Raw genomic sequence first — 16,120 nt, forward strand, 5'->3', positions numbered from 1 at the left:
GAAGGTTTTAGAATTGATAAAGAGGAGCTATTGGATAAACTGTCAGTATTTAAAATTAACAAAACATTGAGGCCAGATGAATGTATCCAAGAAAATTGAAGAAATAAAAGTGGAACTGGCAGAGACACTGACAAGAACCTTGAAATGCTCCCTGGATTCAGGGGTGGTGCCAGAGGACTACAAGATTGAAAGCATTACACTTGTTCAAAAAAAAAGTTGAAAGGATCAGGCTACCAATTACAGACCAGTTACTTTAATGTTAGCATTGTGGAAAGTTCACGAAACAAGCACATGGGTACATGTGGATTGTGAAGGTATGGCAGGAGTGAGGATGGGAACAGAAACTACTTACACAACCAGTCAGTACCCTTTTCTCATCCAGTATAAACTGTTGTTTCCTTTGAATCTTAGCTTCTTGTAATTCTCTCATCTCCATCTTTCTCTTTTCAGCAATACTTAAAATGCTTCAATTTCCCTTATACCCTGTGCTATTATAAGGTTAGAAATTCTAACGGAATTTGATCAGAAATGTTTTTTAATGGTTACTTTCCAATATTGTACTAGTTATCAAGTAAAACTAGTTAGATACTGCTTAGATACCAAGTTCCTCTTGCTTTGCTAACATTTCTTCAAATGTTATGTCGAGATAATACCCATGAACAACTTAATATAAAAAAACTTTTTAGTAAGTTGTAAGGAAGCACTTGTTCCTTAAAACGTTAATACAGTATTTACATTACTGTATTCTGTATAGATTGTAGCTTGCATATTAACAGTTTATTAACTGGACTGGGGAAAAAGAAAGAATGTCCTGAAAATATTGAGATTTTATATATATGTGTGATGCACCCATCTTGTCTTTAAAGCTTTTTGAAAATACTTTTCAGCTATCAATTTTGGGAAAACCTCATGATGTTGCATTAGATGGAGCATCTTGGACCAAATGAAATAGAAAATATCAATCAAAATAAATGCCTGCAAATGCTCACGATAGAAACAAAACCAATACGTGCTGGAGAAACTCAGCATGTCTGGCAGCATCTGTGGGAAGAAAGCAGAGTTAAATGTTTTAAGTCAGGTGACTATTCATCAGAACACAGGCTGCCAGATCTGCTGAGTTTCTCCAGCAATTTCTGGTTTGTATAAAGTATAAATCATGTGAAAACAATGAGAAAGAATCTGTATCACAGAATTTTATTCACTGTTGTGAAACAGCTCTGAGTTCTCCGATTACTGACCATAAACTAAATAATAGTTTATCCTTATTTAGCCAATCAAAACAACTCATGACTTTAAATGTATCTATTGACTTTGCCTTTAACATTCTCTCTCTCAAGGAAAACAAACCCAGCTTTGCTAGTTTACAAGTTCATCAGTTGACATTAATGCAAATCAAATTTCATTTGACATGTGTCTTAACAATTTCTCGACTCTTGTGTTCTCTACTGGTCATCCATTGTCCTGCTCACCCTTTAATATGTTGCAAAGTTTTACATCAGCTGCAATTTTACAGTCAGTCAAAAAGCGTGGTGCTGGAAAAGCACAGCAGGTCAGACAGCAGCAGGTACATTACCTTTCAGGGAATTTTATAGCCCAGGTCATTTATGCACAACATAAACAGCAGTTCCAAGATTGACCCTGGAGAACGTAGTGTGATGTTTTCCAGTCAGAAAAGAATGTCTATTCTCATTATTTTACCAGTGAAACAAAGCTTTTCACTGTACTTGGGTACACGTGACAATAAATCAAATCAAATCTTATGCCTCAGTCAATTCTTTTGGTTTTTGAATGCATCTTTCATAGGACACTTTTTCAAATGTCCTTTGAAAACCAAAGGTCTTTTGAACTGGATATTGAACTGCTTATTTCTCAAGCTAACTGCCATCATTCCTCAGCTTCGCAACTACTACAGCAAAAAGTTAATGCCCGATAAGATAACCGAAGTAAAACTGGATACTGGCCTTCTGAAACAAAAACAGAAATTGCATGAGAAACTCAGCAGGTTTGGCTGCATCTGTGGAGAGAAAGCAGAGTTAACGTTTCAGCTCAAGTGACTGACTCTCCATCAGCGGTCAGAGTGACTTGCCCAATGGTTATCAAGGATAGTCATATTTTACTCACTTTCAGTACTGGTATCCCAAGAATAAGCAGCATTGTAACATAAACGCGATGGTAAACATATCAATGTATTTGAGGTTTTCCCGAAAGTACCTTTTCTTTGTATTAGTTGCAGATTCCAATGTGGGGTATATCGGTAAAACTGCCTGCAACTCGATTCCAAAAGGCGGTTCATCTCCACCTTCTCGGGGGCAATTAGGAATGCGGATTAAAACACTGAATTTGTCAGGTACTCTCAAAGACTTGTTTTTAAATTTAAAATACGGCCTCGACAACTCATTATTAGGGAGAGCTTGGAGCGTAAGTATCAAAATGATCAGTAAGAGTGCACTGGCCAGAGAAACCTCACGGTTACTGGAAACAACTCCCCCTCCGGAGTTCGGAGATAATCTCATTACCGAAATACTCCGCTTTCCACCGGTCTCCGGGTGTTTGCTCGATTCGCCCCCACCCCACCCCCTTAATCCCGTTCCCTTTGTGTCCTTGCCCCTGACTGGGTGAAGCAGGGGCAGTCCCTTCCCTGGAAAAATCCAGCCCTTTCCTTGCGATCCGCCCGCCTCAGCCCTGAGCTGCTGCGCCGAGCCGAGCCGAGCCGCCGTGGACCGGGGGAGGCTTTCGACGGGAGACAATGAGCGCGGCGCCCGGCAACGAGAGCTCCCGGTCGGCCGCCCCAGCGCCGAGCGGAGGCGAGGGCCACCCCCGGGCGAGGGACAGCGATCCTCTGTTCATCAGGAACAGCTCCTTCAGGAGGAACTCCCAGACCTCGACGGCGAGCCTGAGCCGGGAGATCGGCGCCGCTTCCAGCATCAAAGCCCCTCGCCCGGCGTTCATCATCACTTCAGGGGAATTTCTGCAGCACAGCTCGGATTGTAACAGCAGCCCCGGGCCACACTCCACCACCAGGACCCTCTTCTACAAAGGCCTCTGCCTCCTCCTGCTGCTGTGCCAGGGGGGTCTCCTGGATTTCTACCTGATCATTTTCACCGACCTGTACTGGTGCTCCTGGATAGCCACCGACCTGGTGGTGATGGTGGGCTGGCTCATCTTCTTCATCAAGCACTCCAGGCGGAGAGCAGACGCCGCCAAAGCGGCCCCCGACAGCGGCCAGTTCGCCTTCTCCTACCTGGCCTGGCTCATCTATGTCATCGCCTGCACGCCCAAAATCGTGCTGATCCTGGAGACCTCCATCCTCGACCTGATCGAGTTGAAGGTTCCTCTGGGCACCACCGGCTTTAAGATGGTGGTCCTGTCGTCCGTGCCCTTGCTGTACACCCTCATCAACTCGGTGACCGAGGAGCTGAGCTGCTACAGCAGCCACCGGGCGCAGCATTATTACAGCCGGACGTGCCTGGACCTCCTGGACAGCTTCACTCTCATGGAGCTGCTGCTGGCCGGTCACATTCCCAGCGTTTACCTCAAGTACACAGTCACCGCCGTCTACTTTGTCGCGTTTTTCGTCCCGGTTCTCTGGCTCTACGAACTCAACTCGTTGCAGCTGCACTACAAGTGTGTGGTGTTTCGCTTCGTGTCCAGTTCCGCGGTCAATGCCCCTCTCTTGGTGGTCAGGTGCTTTCTGGTCTTTATTTATGACCAGCAGGTCTCGGTGTTCCTTTTGAAGAATGTCTTTTGGTTGTGTTGTGATTGTGCCGAGGTGCTGGAGAGATGTTGCAGCGTGAGACGCGTCCGTAAGTACTCGAGCCCTCCCGTGCAGTTTACACATTGCATTTCGGAGAATGAGATGTGTGCACATGGCTACGTGAACACATTGGCAGTGACCGCTCAGTCCTAGCAGCAGTTGCAGCTGGCCTTTCAATCCAATTTGTAGGGATTTATCGTGACATTTTATTCTTTGTAAACTCTTTTGTACCGGTACTTGAGGATGCTTTTTAAGTGTTTGTGTATCAATTCGTATTGGTGCTAGTATGCGATTTCTGCACAACGACTTGGGTATGAGAAAACTATTTTTCTGGACCAGCTGTGCATTATTAGAGTGGTGCTGGAAAAGCACAGCAGGTCTGTGCTTCATCAGGAATCAGCCCTGATTCCTGCTGAAGGGCTCCTGCCTGAAACATTGATTTTCCTGCTCCTCGGATGCTGCCTGACCTGCTGTGTTTTTCCAGCACCACTCTAATCTCCAGCATCTGCAGTTCTCATTTTCGCCCAGCTGTGCATTATATCAAGCTGAGCCATTCCCTTTATTTACGCTTGCAGTTGATTGGTTTTTGTGAATTGCCTGCCTCAGTTATTCACGTTCAAGGCTGGAGTACACAGTTTGTGTCAAGTGGACATAACCGTAGTAGTAAATGTGGGAGGTAGTTTCCCTGCCAGGCTTTAGTTTTAACCACTGGGACTCCGTCGTGAATTAATCGCGATACTCGAAGGAATCTTAATGTTTAATTCCGTGTACGTTTAATTTTGAGGTCCGGAAGTACTTCGATTCGGTCACATTCCCGGGTGGTCTGAAGTCACTTACATTGTAAATGCAATTGTCAATATGATATAGTTTTAAAAGAAAGTAGGCTTCTACAACAAACCAGGAATTACAGGGAATATAAAAAGTAAGTTCCATATAAGAAATCTGACTTCAGTGGTTTACCACTTTATTAAACCAACACAAATCAAAACTACTCATATCAAACTTAAGCACAAATCATTTGCACTGATGAGACACGGAGAATGGAGAGTACAGAATAGAGTTAACTCCGAGGGTTAAGTGAACGCATTTGAGAATATTTACACCAATGTCAATACATAGGTCTGTCATGCAATGGTGAGAAGAAATGCGAGCAAGTGTACACCGTCAACTACTTGGTTATAAACCTAGTTACAAAATATGCAAATATGTTTGCAACAGGGTCAAATGTAGAATATTTACCTAGAAAAAGTTTTTTATTTTAAGAAAAACTTACCAAAATGGAATTATTTCACCTTCACAATATTTCATGAGATCAAGACACAGCCATTCTTGTTTCATATTAATATTCACAAGGTCAATTTTGCATTTTACCAAAACCAGTGTTAATGAACATAAGTTTTTAAAGGCCTTATATAAGTTGGATGCTTATTTTGACTAATTGTATTGTATTTTTCATCTGTGATTGTAGAAGTTTTGTATTGAAGTCAAACTAATATGTTCAGAAGAAAGTCTTTTTATATTTGTAAAGTGTTTTGCACAGTTAGTATTGAATGTCTACAAAATTGTGTATGAATCCTTTTAATATGTAAATAAATTTGTTCTGATTTTAAGTTTGTTCAGTTGATGTAGTGGAAAATATTTATTATTTGGATATTTTTATATACGGAAAGATTCACGGTGTTGAAATAATGATGATTGAAAATTAGGAATAAAAACAGGAAGTATTGGAAATACCTAGTTAGTTTGACAGCATCAACCAAGAGAGCTAATATTTCAGTCAGTGATCTTTCATCTAAACTCAGGTTCCTGGCTTTGGTTTTCCTCTTCACCCAAAAATGCTGGAAAGTTTTGGGGAAATACATAGGCCTCGAATGCTGAAACTTTTTCTCTCCCCACAGGTGTTGCCAGATTTGCCGAATATTTCTAACACTTTCTATTTCTATTTGATATTTCCATTATCCACAATGTTTTGCTTTTGAATGAAAATCACAGCTAATTTACTTGTTGGGTAAAGTGGAAAACCAAAGCAGGAGACTAGATCTCAAAGCCATAGTATCATACAATGGTCTCACAATGCTACTTTCTGCACCGCAAACAAGACCCTGAGTGTTCTATATTTGATGATCACAAGGTCTCTTTACAGAAGTTTTTCTGTCCCAAATTTAGGGTCTTGGACCACTGTGTTTTTGTGTGGTTGGAAAGCTGGGTGGCAATATGCACATTTACCTATGGCACATGGGTTTGATTCTTCTTTGCTGGCCGTTGGAATCCTTTATTAAATATATTTGGTCAGTATAACTCAGAGATGTCCTACAGCTTGGGAAATGAGACTGACGTTTCTCTAGCAGTAATCAGGAGCCATCTTCAACTTTTAAGTTTCCTACCACATGACTGTCTGTCTGTCTTTTTCATTGGCAGCATTAGTGACCGTTTAGAGTTAGCCCCTGGCACGTGGGTAGGGCCAGGGACTGATCATGAACCGGGGACAGTTCAATGGGAGAGAAAGGCAGAGGGTCGTGTGAAGTTTGGAAATTTGAGCTGGTGTGGACATTTAGGGGAATGAGACCTGGGACAGACATCTCCAGTGGAGAGGAGAAATGATAACCAGGGATGGACTGAAAGGATGAAGGATGAGGGAAGGGCAGAAATGGGGATGGGAGAAGGAGAGGATGGGGGGAGAGAGAGAGATGAGGGGCATAGGCTGCTCCGAACAGGAAAGAGGCAGGGCAGGAAGAGAAGAAGGAGAGATAGAGGAGGGGTGGGACAGCAAGGGCCAGGGGAGGGGGGAGGGTCAGAAAGTAAATAAAGGAGGGGCTGGAAGAGAGGGGAATTGCAGGAAGCATTTGGGATGAGAGGAATGACCGGAGAGGGAAGAAGGTATGGGGAGGAAGAAAAGTAGGAAAGTGAGGGGAGAGGGAAATGGAGGAGAGATGAAATGGGGAGAGAGGCTGGGGGCTGGATGGAGAGATAGAGGAGAGGGTGTAAGGGGAGAGAAGGAGGAGGAAATAGATGGTTAATTAAAGAGGGAATGTATTGGAAATCGGGTTAAAAGGTGATTGAAGTTAGAGGGAAGGAGTGACTCAGACAAGGGGAAGTAACTGGGGAAGGGAGATTACTATAGAGAAGAGTGTGGCTGGGGGAAAAGGGTGACTTAGGAAAGAGGGTGAATGGAAAAAAAAGATAATTGGGCAAGGGCTGTTGACTGGAGAGATGCGATCGGGAACCAGGAAAAGGAGCTATTGGGAAACTGAGCTGGGGTTTAGAGAACAGGGAAGGAAGGAAAAGAGAGTGAGCATGGAGTGTGGAAGGAAAGAGGAGAAAAAAAGGTGTGTAAGAAAGAGGAACTCTAGAGGAGAGAGGGTTGGAGTTGGAGAATGTAGGCTTGACAGAGGATATGAGACAAAGACAGTTGTTTGGAGATCACTGGCTATGAATTGGGTGAAAAGACATAAAGATGGATGCTCAAAGGTGATTGGAAATTGGAATTTAGACTGGAGGAAGTGAAAGGGTTAGAGAACAAGTCTGAACCAAGATCAGCAGCAGCAACTTTGGGTGGAATTTCCCCATTTGCAAGTTAAAGTGTTTATCAAAAAAGCATTGTGGCATCTGGCCCACCATAGTTTGGAACAAATTTTCTCACAATCCTCTGTTCCTCACCTTATTAGTTATGCAATCGGGCATTCTTCTCATTCCATAGTTTGACAAGAGTTGAAAATATATGTTACTTCTGGGATTATCTGATGTTAATGCCACTGGCGTCAATTTGCACACTAATTTAGTCAGGAATGGTCCCCTCACAGCATGATGCTGAACCATACTGGCATAAATAGATAAGCTTGCATTCTGCTTTACAAACAGGCATCTGGAGGTTTTAGTGGATGAGATGATGGCCAGAAGTGCAATTACTTTACAAGCTGACTGCCATGCCTCAAAACCAAGGCAATCTGGACCCAGGTAGCAACCAGGCTCAATAGCAGGATGTTTAATGGTAGAGGTAGAAGGTCAATGATCTGTAATCACCGAGGGTATGTTCTGCTATCTTCTATCTGTAAGTTCACATTCACTGGGCTAAAACTCATTCTAACTCTGCCACTGAGCACAAATTTCACAAAAACATGTGAATTTCAACTTGTACTTTTCCAAATATTGTGTCCAGTATGGTTGTCACCTACCTCAACTTCCCACCTTACTACTAACTCTTCCTGCCCTCTGTACTTCCTATTTGTACACTGGGGACATGTCACCACCACTCCTCGTTTTAGATTAGATTACTTAGTGTGGAAACAGGCCCTTCGGCCCAACAAGTCCACGCCGACCTGCCGAAGCGCAACCTACCCATACCCCTACATTTACCCCTTACCTAACACTATGGGTAATTTAGCATGGCCAATTCACCTGACCCGCACATCTTTGGATTGTGGGAGGAAACCGGAGCACCCGGAGGAAACCCACGCAGACACGGGGAGAACGTGCAAACTCCACACAGTCAGTCGCCTGAGGCGGGAATTGAACCCGGGTCCCTAGTGCTGTGAGGCAGCAGTGCTAACCACTGTGCCACCGTGTTTATCACCACTAACTGTTCTTCCAGCCAATTCCATCTCACTCAATCCTTCATGTTGTCTCATTGCGTTAACATTTGTTGCATAATCAGGCTGAGAGGACCAAGACAGATGGAGGTGTGAGGTGGCAGAAATCAAGCTTCTCACTCCCTATGGAGAGAAAATTGTCAAATTAGCTGGAGAAGAGCATGACTACCTAAGAGAGGATCAGGAAGATTCAATGGCCAACTAACCCAATAAGCTTCATTATGGTGTGCTGCACCACTTTTATATCAACACCAGTGCTTTCTCACTCTGAATCTGAGCAAGTTTTTATCCTTCTTCAATAAGTAATTGCTTTTTACACAGCATTGGGGCAACAAATGAAACTCGATAAGAGGCCAGCATTAGATGCCCTCATGTCTACCTCTGAGGAAGAAGCTAGTCACCTTTCAAAGGATGTGCCAGCAAGGTGTTTTCCTGCACCTCCACCAGATCAGAGAACTCAATGGTCTATACCCCACTAAGGACTGCTGAAGACCAGATGACTGCTCAGCCTCAAGCAGAAGATGACCCCATTAATTACTTCATCAAAATGCACAGGTGGGCACAGGAACAGCCAGCAAGTTTGCAAGAGGTACTCATAAACTGGATTGAAGTTTGGAGGAGTCCAACTTGTAGATGTTAAAGTTGAAAAGGATTAGCCTATATTTGGGACAGTAAACCCTTAGCATGCTAGGACCCTTCAATCCCAAAGACAGCTGGGAACAAACACCCAAGTCTTCCAGGCCCAAAAAGCAGCCTCCCTTTACCTCAACTGTGGAAGTTGAGACCATACGTAGATGTAATGGAGGCAAAGAAGGGAAAAAAAAACCTTGCTAATGGTACATTGTTGACATATGATTATAGATAAGCTTTCACTTTTGTAAAGATATGTTTACTTGCACTGGTAAAATTGTCATAGTGTAATTTTCACTGTCAAATCTGATCAAGTCACACTCATGTAATAGATGATCGGCCTCTTCCAATATCCCAAGGATGAAAGAGTTTGTAATTGCCAAACATTGCTAATCTTTCACAAGCCACTGACTTCTCAATGTTGAAGAGCCTCCGATGTCTAGGATCCTTAGATCGTGGCGTTGAGGACTCAAGCCACAACAATCTTTGTGTGAGATTCTTAAGCAGGTAATCTCTGAGGACTGTCAGAAAGAGAACACAATTTTGTTAAAGGAACTCCTCTGCCCTCACACCCATCAAATGAAGCCTCAAAAAGTATTACATAGATGCTTCTCAAGGAGGTGAATGCCATGCCTCCATAAGGTGCTCTGAGATGTGTGACATTTTTCAATTTTAGATTGCACGACCAAAATTTTAATGCTGCTTTGGGAGTAAAATTCAACCAGTAAGCAATAAAATCACCACCTCCACAAAGAAATTCTTGATCCACACCATAGATGATGTCTTTGCATACTTTCATTTCAGTGTGAGAATGTACCAACTGCACATATTGTCTTCCAGTGCCAACTGTGTTTTAGAAATGGGAACTTAAAGTTCCTTTTTTAAGTGTGCTTGGCTGATTACAGGTGCTTTGCAAACATGGCTGGGAGGGAATTAGTATGGACAATGTTTTCTTGCGGCCATTTGAATGTCCTGACGATGAGGTGCAAACTGATGCCAGGTACATGGCAGTACTGAATCAGTGAAGGCATGATTATTGCAATTTCCTTAGCAGGGTTTCCAATTCCAAGTTTTATGTCACCCCTGAAAAGAAAAACAGAAACTCCATCCACTTTGCATGCAGTGTCAGCCATTTTATGCACTCGTCAGCAGTGACTTTTGATCTGATATGACAAGGTTCCAACTTTTATGTTTTTGTATGAGTTGCAGGCTCTGCTTCTCATTAGGACCTTTGTGTTCACTTTTCTGTTGCTGTCCTATGATCCCTATGACCTTTCAGTGCCCCCCTCGCAGAAATTCTGTTTCTGTTGAGCCCCTTCATATTAATATGCTCATTTTACCCCAAGTGTCCAAGACTTTGGAAATTCACATGGAGTTGATGGGCCCACACATTTCCCATGTAGAGGCCAGAATGATATTAAGCTATGAGAATTTATCAATCCTTCTGGAACATGCAGTCTCCTCCTATTGTCTATGAGGTTCCATACTTCTATCTAGAATTGCCTGCTACTTTTTTCATCATTTCCTGAGTCACCCAGTGTGATGAACACCAACCCCAAATTTGAGTTGCTTGCTTTCCCTAGAACTCCATGGATTTTTCCCTGACAAGCTTTCAATCATTATTGAGCAATCCCCTAGGACTGACCATAGCCCATCACCCAGAGTGATTTGTCAGGAAAGCCTGATTGTGAACACCCTGTCTCCTGGAATGATGACCCCACAACAGCTTGAACTACCTGTAATGTCCAGACTAGTTTGCAGCTGATCTGCAGGATCGATCATGGCAGAGGTCCTGGACTACATAGTCATGAGCCTGGACTCTGGCAGAACCAAACGCCTTTCTGAACATGGTCAACACATAGAATGGAATTAGATGAGCTCCTTGACTGACCGTAGTCCTCCTTCACCTCACTAAGGAATTCTCCCCTTTGACTTTCACGCATGGCTGTTTTCAGTACATGTCATGTGTTATGATGTCGACACTGAAGTACTGTGGTGCCTTACAACAACATGTTGACCCTTTTGGTTGTTCAGTTTTCTCCACCATCCACCTGCCTTCCCTTTTGTACTAAAAAAAACAAGCAAGTCACAGAGACTAGCAGTCTGTAACTGAGCACTGAAAATCCTGTGTGCTAAAATAGCTATGTACACCACCCAGAGCCTGATAACCTCCATGTACGTGTAAAGTGAGTGAACATTAGGAAAGCAAGCTAAGAGCCCTGAGATGCACCCTGTGCAGATGCATGTATACTTGCTTGCAAAGTGACTTGACAAAAAAACATACAGGTCCTCACTGTCCCTAAGCTCTTGGGTAAATTCAGAAATGGTATTTAAGTTGGTTTGAGATCAGACGTGATGGTGCAGTGGGTCTTGTATTTTACTGTACTAATGCTGACTTGTATGATTTGAAGGGTCAAGGAGAATGGTCCTGCACCATGCAGGCATGTTTTACTGAAGACGTAGTTGGTTGATAGCCAGAAGAAAGTCTGATTTGGAGATGCCAGTGTTGGACTGGCATGTATGAAGTTAAAAATCACACAACACCAGGTTATAGTCACCTGATGAAGGAGCGGCGCTCCAAAAGCTAGTGCTTCCAATTAAACCTGTTGGACTATAACCCCTGGTGTTGTGTAATTTTTAACAGAAGAAAGTAATCAGTGAGCTGTAGCCATCAGGTGCCCACTCTGACGTGTGTGTGAGAAATTTGTACTGACTAGTTTGTCAGGGAAGGAAAGGAGAATTGGAAGTCGTACAGAACTAAGATAGATTCATGAGATGCAAACATTTGACCTTATAACAAGACTCTAAACTCACCAATTAAAGCTTAAGGGGAAAATTGTAAGAAGTTTTCTCGAAGTTAAGATTCTCATCTTTTCAGTCTCTGTTTTCCCAGATTTCTTGGCATTGCTTACACCACACCAGGCAGGGGAAATTTCTGCCTATGGTGTTTGGAACTGATATCAAAAGCAAACCAACCAGTAAAGGGATGAGTGAAACCTAGGGTTAATCTTTCCTTTTTTACAATAATATCAACTGATGTCTAACTTTAAGGGCTACTGAAGAGCTAGAAAATCTTGGAAAAGCTCTCACGATACATGGTCCATTGAAATTATACATATTTTGCAGAAGGATTGTGAAACAGATGTGTGTCCCTTCTTTGTGCAGTTAAAGTGGTTCAATGCTAATTGCTGCCAGTTCTGGCTATAATAATAAAGACCAAGATAGTAGTAGTCATGCTGCTGGCATTGATGAAGTGCAGGAATATGTACCCATACATTTTTACACATTGAGCCAATTTTACTTTCAACAAATGGGTGAGAAGTGTACCAATTTCTAACAATCTGTTTTGTAATAAACAGTACCCTACTGTATGTGTGTTTTACTGATGACCTTGGTGTTTAAGAAATTAGTGGTGTGATTTATTTTGAGAGCATTGTTCCCTACATATCTGGATAGGAGGATCAACTACAAAAGTAACTCCGATATTTAAAAAGGGACAGAGACAGAAAGCGGGAAACTACATGACAGTTAGCTTAACATCTGTCATAGGGTAATATTAAAATATTCGGTTGCTGGGCCTTCCCGAACAGGAAGAGGAAGGCCAGCTTGTAGACTTTCTGGAGTGATGGGTTTCACAAATATTAAAGTTGGAGTCGGGACCAGGCCAGATGTGGGTGGAGTGGGCCCACCAGGTTGCTGTACGCAGGCCCGGGTCGGACCAGCACCCCCACCCAGTTCTATACTCTCTTATTCTTTACTCTCTCTTTGGTTTCTTTTTACAGGTCGTGCAGCTTTTTCGATTTGTGTGGTGGGGGGGGGGGGGGGGTGGAATTTGTTTTGGTTTACCTTTCTTAAGAGCGGGGTTTTCTTTTGACATTTTACTTAGTTACCTAATACTTGCTGGGATTGTAACTTTGTAGTTTTATATATTTATATTTTGTATTCAGCTTGCTTTTTTTTAAGCAAGCGTTGGAGACTGAGGGGTGACCTTATAGAGATTTACAAAATTATGAGGGGCATGGATAGGAGAAATAGACAAAGTCTTTTCCCTGGGGTTGGGGAGTCCAGAACTAGAGGGCATAGGTTTAGGGAGAGAAGGGAAAGATATAAAAGAGACCTAAGGGCCAACTTTTTCATACAGAGGGTGGTACGTGTAGGGAATGAGCTGCCAGAGGATGTGGTGGAGGCTGGTACAATTGCAACATTTAAGAGGCATTTGGATGGGTATATGAATAGGAAGGTTTGGAGGGATATGGGTCGAGTGTTGGCAGGTGGGACTAGATTAGGTTGGAATATCTGGTCGGCATGGACAGGTTGGACCGAAGGGTTTGTTTCCATGCTGTACATCTCTATGACACTATGCTAAATGCACCAAGGTGTTGGTTGAGGGAGGGGGGGGAGGTGAGTTACTCTCACTTTTAACTTTGGTTTGAAAGAAAAACTTGAATTTGTCTACTCCGTTCTATAATGCCTGGATCGAGGGCAGGGCCCTAGTTAGGAGAGGTTATGGTGCAGTTATTGATAAGTAGTAATGCCCCCTGGCAGCAAGTGGGGAAATCTCCTTTCAAGTATGTTTTGTGTTGTTCTTTTTTTACTTAGGAATTGTTTTTAATTGCGTTGGTGTAAATGTTTTAAAAAATTTTGCATATGTAAATTTTTCATGGTCTTTACTCAGGGTGTTTTGGGTGGGGTTCTTCCTCCTGGGGGGGTTGTCGGGCCTGCTTGGACGATCATAGCTAGCCATTCGTTTAGGTGGTGCACCTGGAATGTCAAGGGGAGTAATTCACCAATCAAAAGGAAAAAGATATTATCAAGTCTCAAAAAAGAAAGGGTTGACATAGCTCTCTTACAGGAGACACATCTAGTTGATAAAGAACACTTAAAGCTACAACAGTGTGGGTTTAATCAGGCTTTTTTCCAATCTTTCAGTTCAAAAAGTAGGGGAGTAGTCATTCTCATTCGGAAGAATCTTCCTTTCCAAATGTTAAGCCAGATAAAAGATGAGCCTGGACGGTATATACTGACCAAAGCCCTAATACATGGGGACGAATATGGAATTTTGAATCTTCAAAATAGAAAGTTCTATTTTGAACTGTATAAATCACAGGACTGTGGGGATAGGACTGAGAAGATGGAGTCCTTCTTTAAAAACTTGGCCTTTCCAGGCTTGACCTCAGAGCAGATGTTGATCTTGAATGCTCCCCTGACAATCCAGGAAGTACTCGACGCAATTAGACAGCTTCAGAGTGGCAAAGCGCCCGGACCAGATGGATTCCAGGCTGAGTTTTATAAAGAATTTATAGGGGAACTGGCTGGGTCACTCATAAATATGTAAAATTACTCACACAGCCAGGGCCGCCTCCTGCCTTCGTTGAGAGAAGCAAATATCTCTCTCATTCTTAAAAATGAAAGACCCAGAAGATTGCTCATCATATAGACCAATATCCTTGCTAAATGTGGATTTGAAAATTCTTTATAAAATGTTTGCAATAAGATTGGAGAGGGTCTTACCATATATCATAAAAGAGGACCAGACGGGATTTAATAAGGGCCGCAGATCAACTAATAATATTAGAAGAGTCTTAAACATGATACAAGCCTATCAATAGGGAAGAATACCGGGGTTAGTTGTTTCCTTGGACGCAGAGAAGGTATTTGATTGGGCAGAATGGCCATATCTTTTTTATACACTGGAAAGGTTCGGTGTTGGAGAGGTATTTTCTAAATGGGTCTCAGCATTATATAATGACCCCAAAGCAGCTGTGATCACCAATGATTTGGGTTCAGATAGCTTCAGTGTTGATAGGGACTGTTGTCAGGGATGTCCTCTCACTATTATTATTCATGCTAGTAATCGAACCACTAGCGGAAGCTATACGAACTGACCCTAACATAGCGACTCTGAGGGCTGGTTCAGGTAAACATAAAATTACTCTGTATGCAAATGATGTCCTCCTTTTCTTAGGTGATCTTTTGATATCTGTGCCACGCCCAATTCAAGGAGTCAACCTATTTGGTATGTTCCCTGGCTATAAAATCAATTGTATGAAATCGGAGGCCATGCCGTTAGGTGGTCTTGCCAGTATATCCAATTTATCAGACGGATCTTGCTTTCCCTTTCGGTGGTCACTGGAAGGTTTTCTATACTGAGGTATTTTTATTACCCCAGTATTTGGTCAGCTGGAAAAAGCCAATTTGTACACCTACTAGAGAAAATAAGGCAGGACCTTCAATGCTGGGGAGATCTCCCAATAGCTGAAAATGTGTTGCTGGAAAAGCGCAGCAGGTCAGGCAGCATCCAAGGAACAGGAAATTCGATGTTTCGGGCATAAGCCCTTCATCAGGAATCATCCCATTCCTGGTGAAGGGCTTATGCCCGAAACGTCGAATTTCCTGTTCCTTGGATGCTGCCTGACCTGCGCTTTTCCAGCAACACATTTTCAGCTCTGATCTCCAACATCTGCAGACCTCACTTTCTCCTCGGAGATCTCCCAATATCCTGGTTAGGCAGAGTAGCCCTAGTTAAAATGAATATTCTACCTCGCCTTCTGTATCCTATGAGTATGCTCCCTCTGATGTTCCGGAGACTGGCGTTGGAACGGCTGACTTGGTTCCTTTATCTGGAATCATAGCTAGCCCCTTATCAAATTAGAAAAGCTACACCTTCCACAAGCAAGGGGAGGACTGGACTTTCCAGACATTAGAAGGTATCAGTTGAGTTCTTTATTATCTTATGTAGCAGATTGTGGGTCCCAAGAGACCCAATCAATTTGGTTAGATATTGAGACCTCACAAGCGAAGTGTCTCCTCATCAATCTTTTACTTATGGATAAGATGACAGCTATTATGGACTATTGCAAAAACCCTATTGTATTAAATACAATTAAAGCTTGGAGGATCATGTGACATCTGGATGATATTCTTTCTCAAGGGAATATGGTTGTTTCATTTCCATTGTTGGATTGCTATAGATCCCTGGAACGGGGGTTTATCTGTGGTCCAAACATTTGGTGAGTTAACCTTTTCCTGATCAGCCACTTACTGTGAAGGGGGAAAAAGTGAGGACTGCAGCTGCTGGAGATGTCGAGAGTGTGGTGCTGAAAAAGCACAGCTGGTCAGGCAGCATCCAAGGAGCAGGAGAATCGACATT

General features: G+C 42.9%; 1 protein-coding gene across 1 annotated transcript; it reads left to right on the forward strand.

Annotated features, from left to right (window-relative positions):
- The first annotated feature begins 2,722 nt into the window (after positions 1-2,722).
- Positions 2,723-4,988, forward strand: tmem121b (transmembrane protein 121B). The gene has a single exon (XM_060839420.1). It carries the CDS (start codon positions 2,747-2,749, stop codon positions 3,905-3,907), a length of 1,161 nt encoding a protein of 386 aa, XP_060695403.1. The 5' UTR covers positions 2,723-2,746; the 3' UTR covers positions 3,908-4,988.
- Positions 4,989-16,120: the final 11,132 nt, after the last annotated feature.

The sequence above is a fragment of the Hemiscyllium ocellatum genome, chromosome 19 (assembly GCF_020745735.1).
Source record: "Hemiscyllium ocellatum isolate sHemOce1 chromosome 19, sHemOce1.pat.X.cur, whole genome shotgun sequence".
NCBI classification, from domain to species: domain Eukaryota; kingdom Metazoa; phylum Chordata; class Chondrichthyes; order Orectolobiformes; family Hemiscylliidae; genus Hemiscyllium; species Hemiscyllium ocellatum.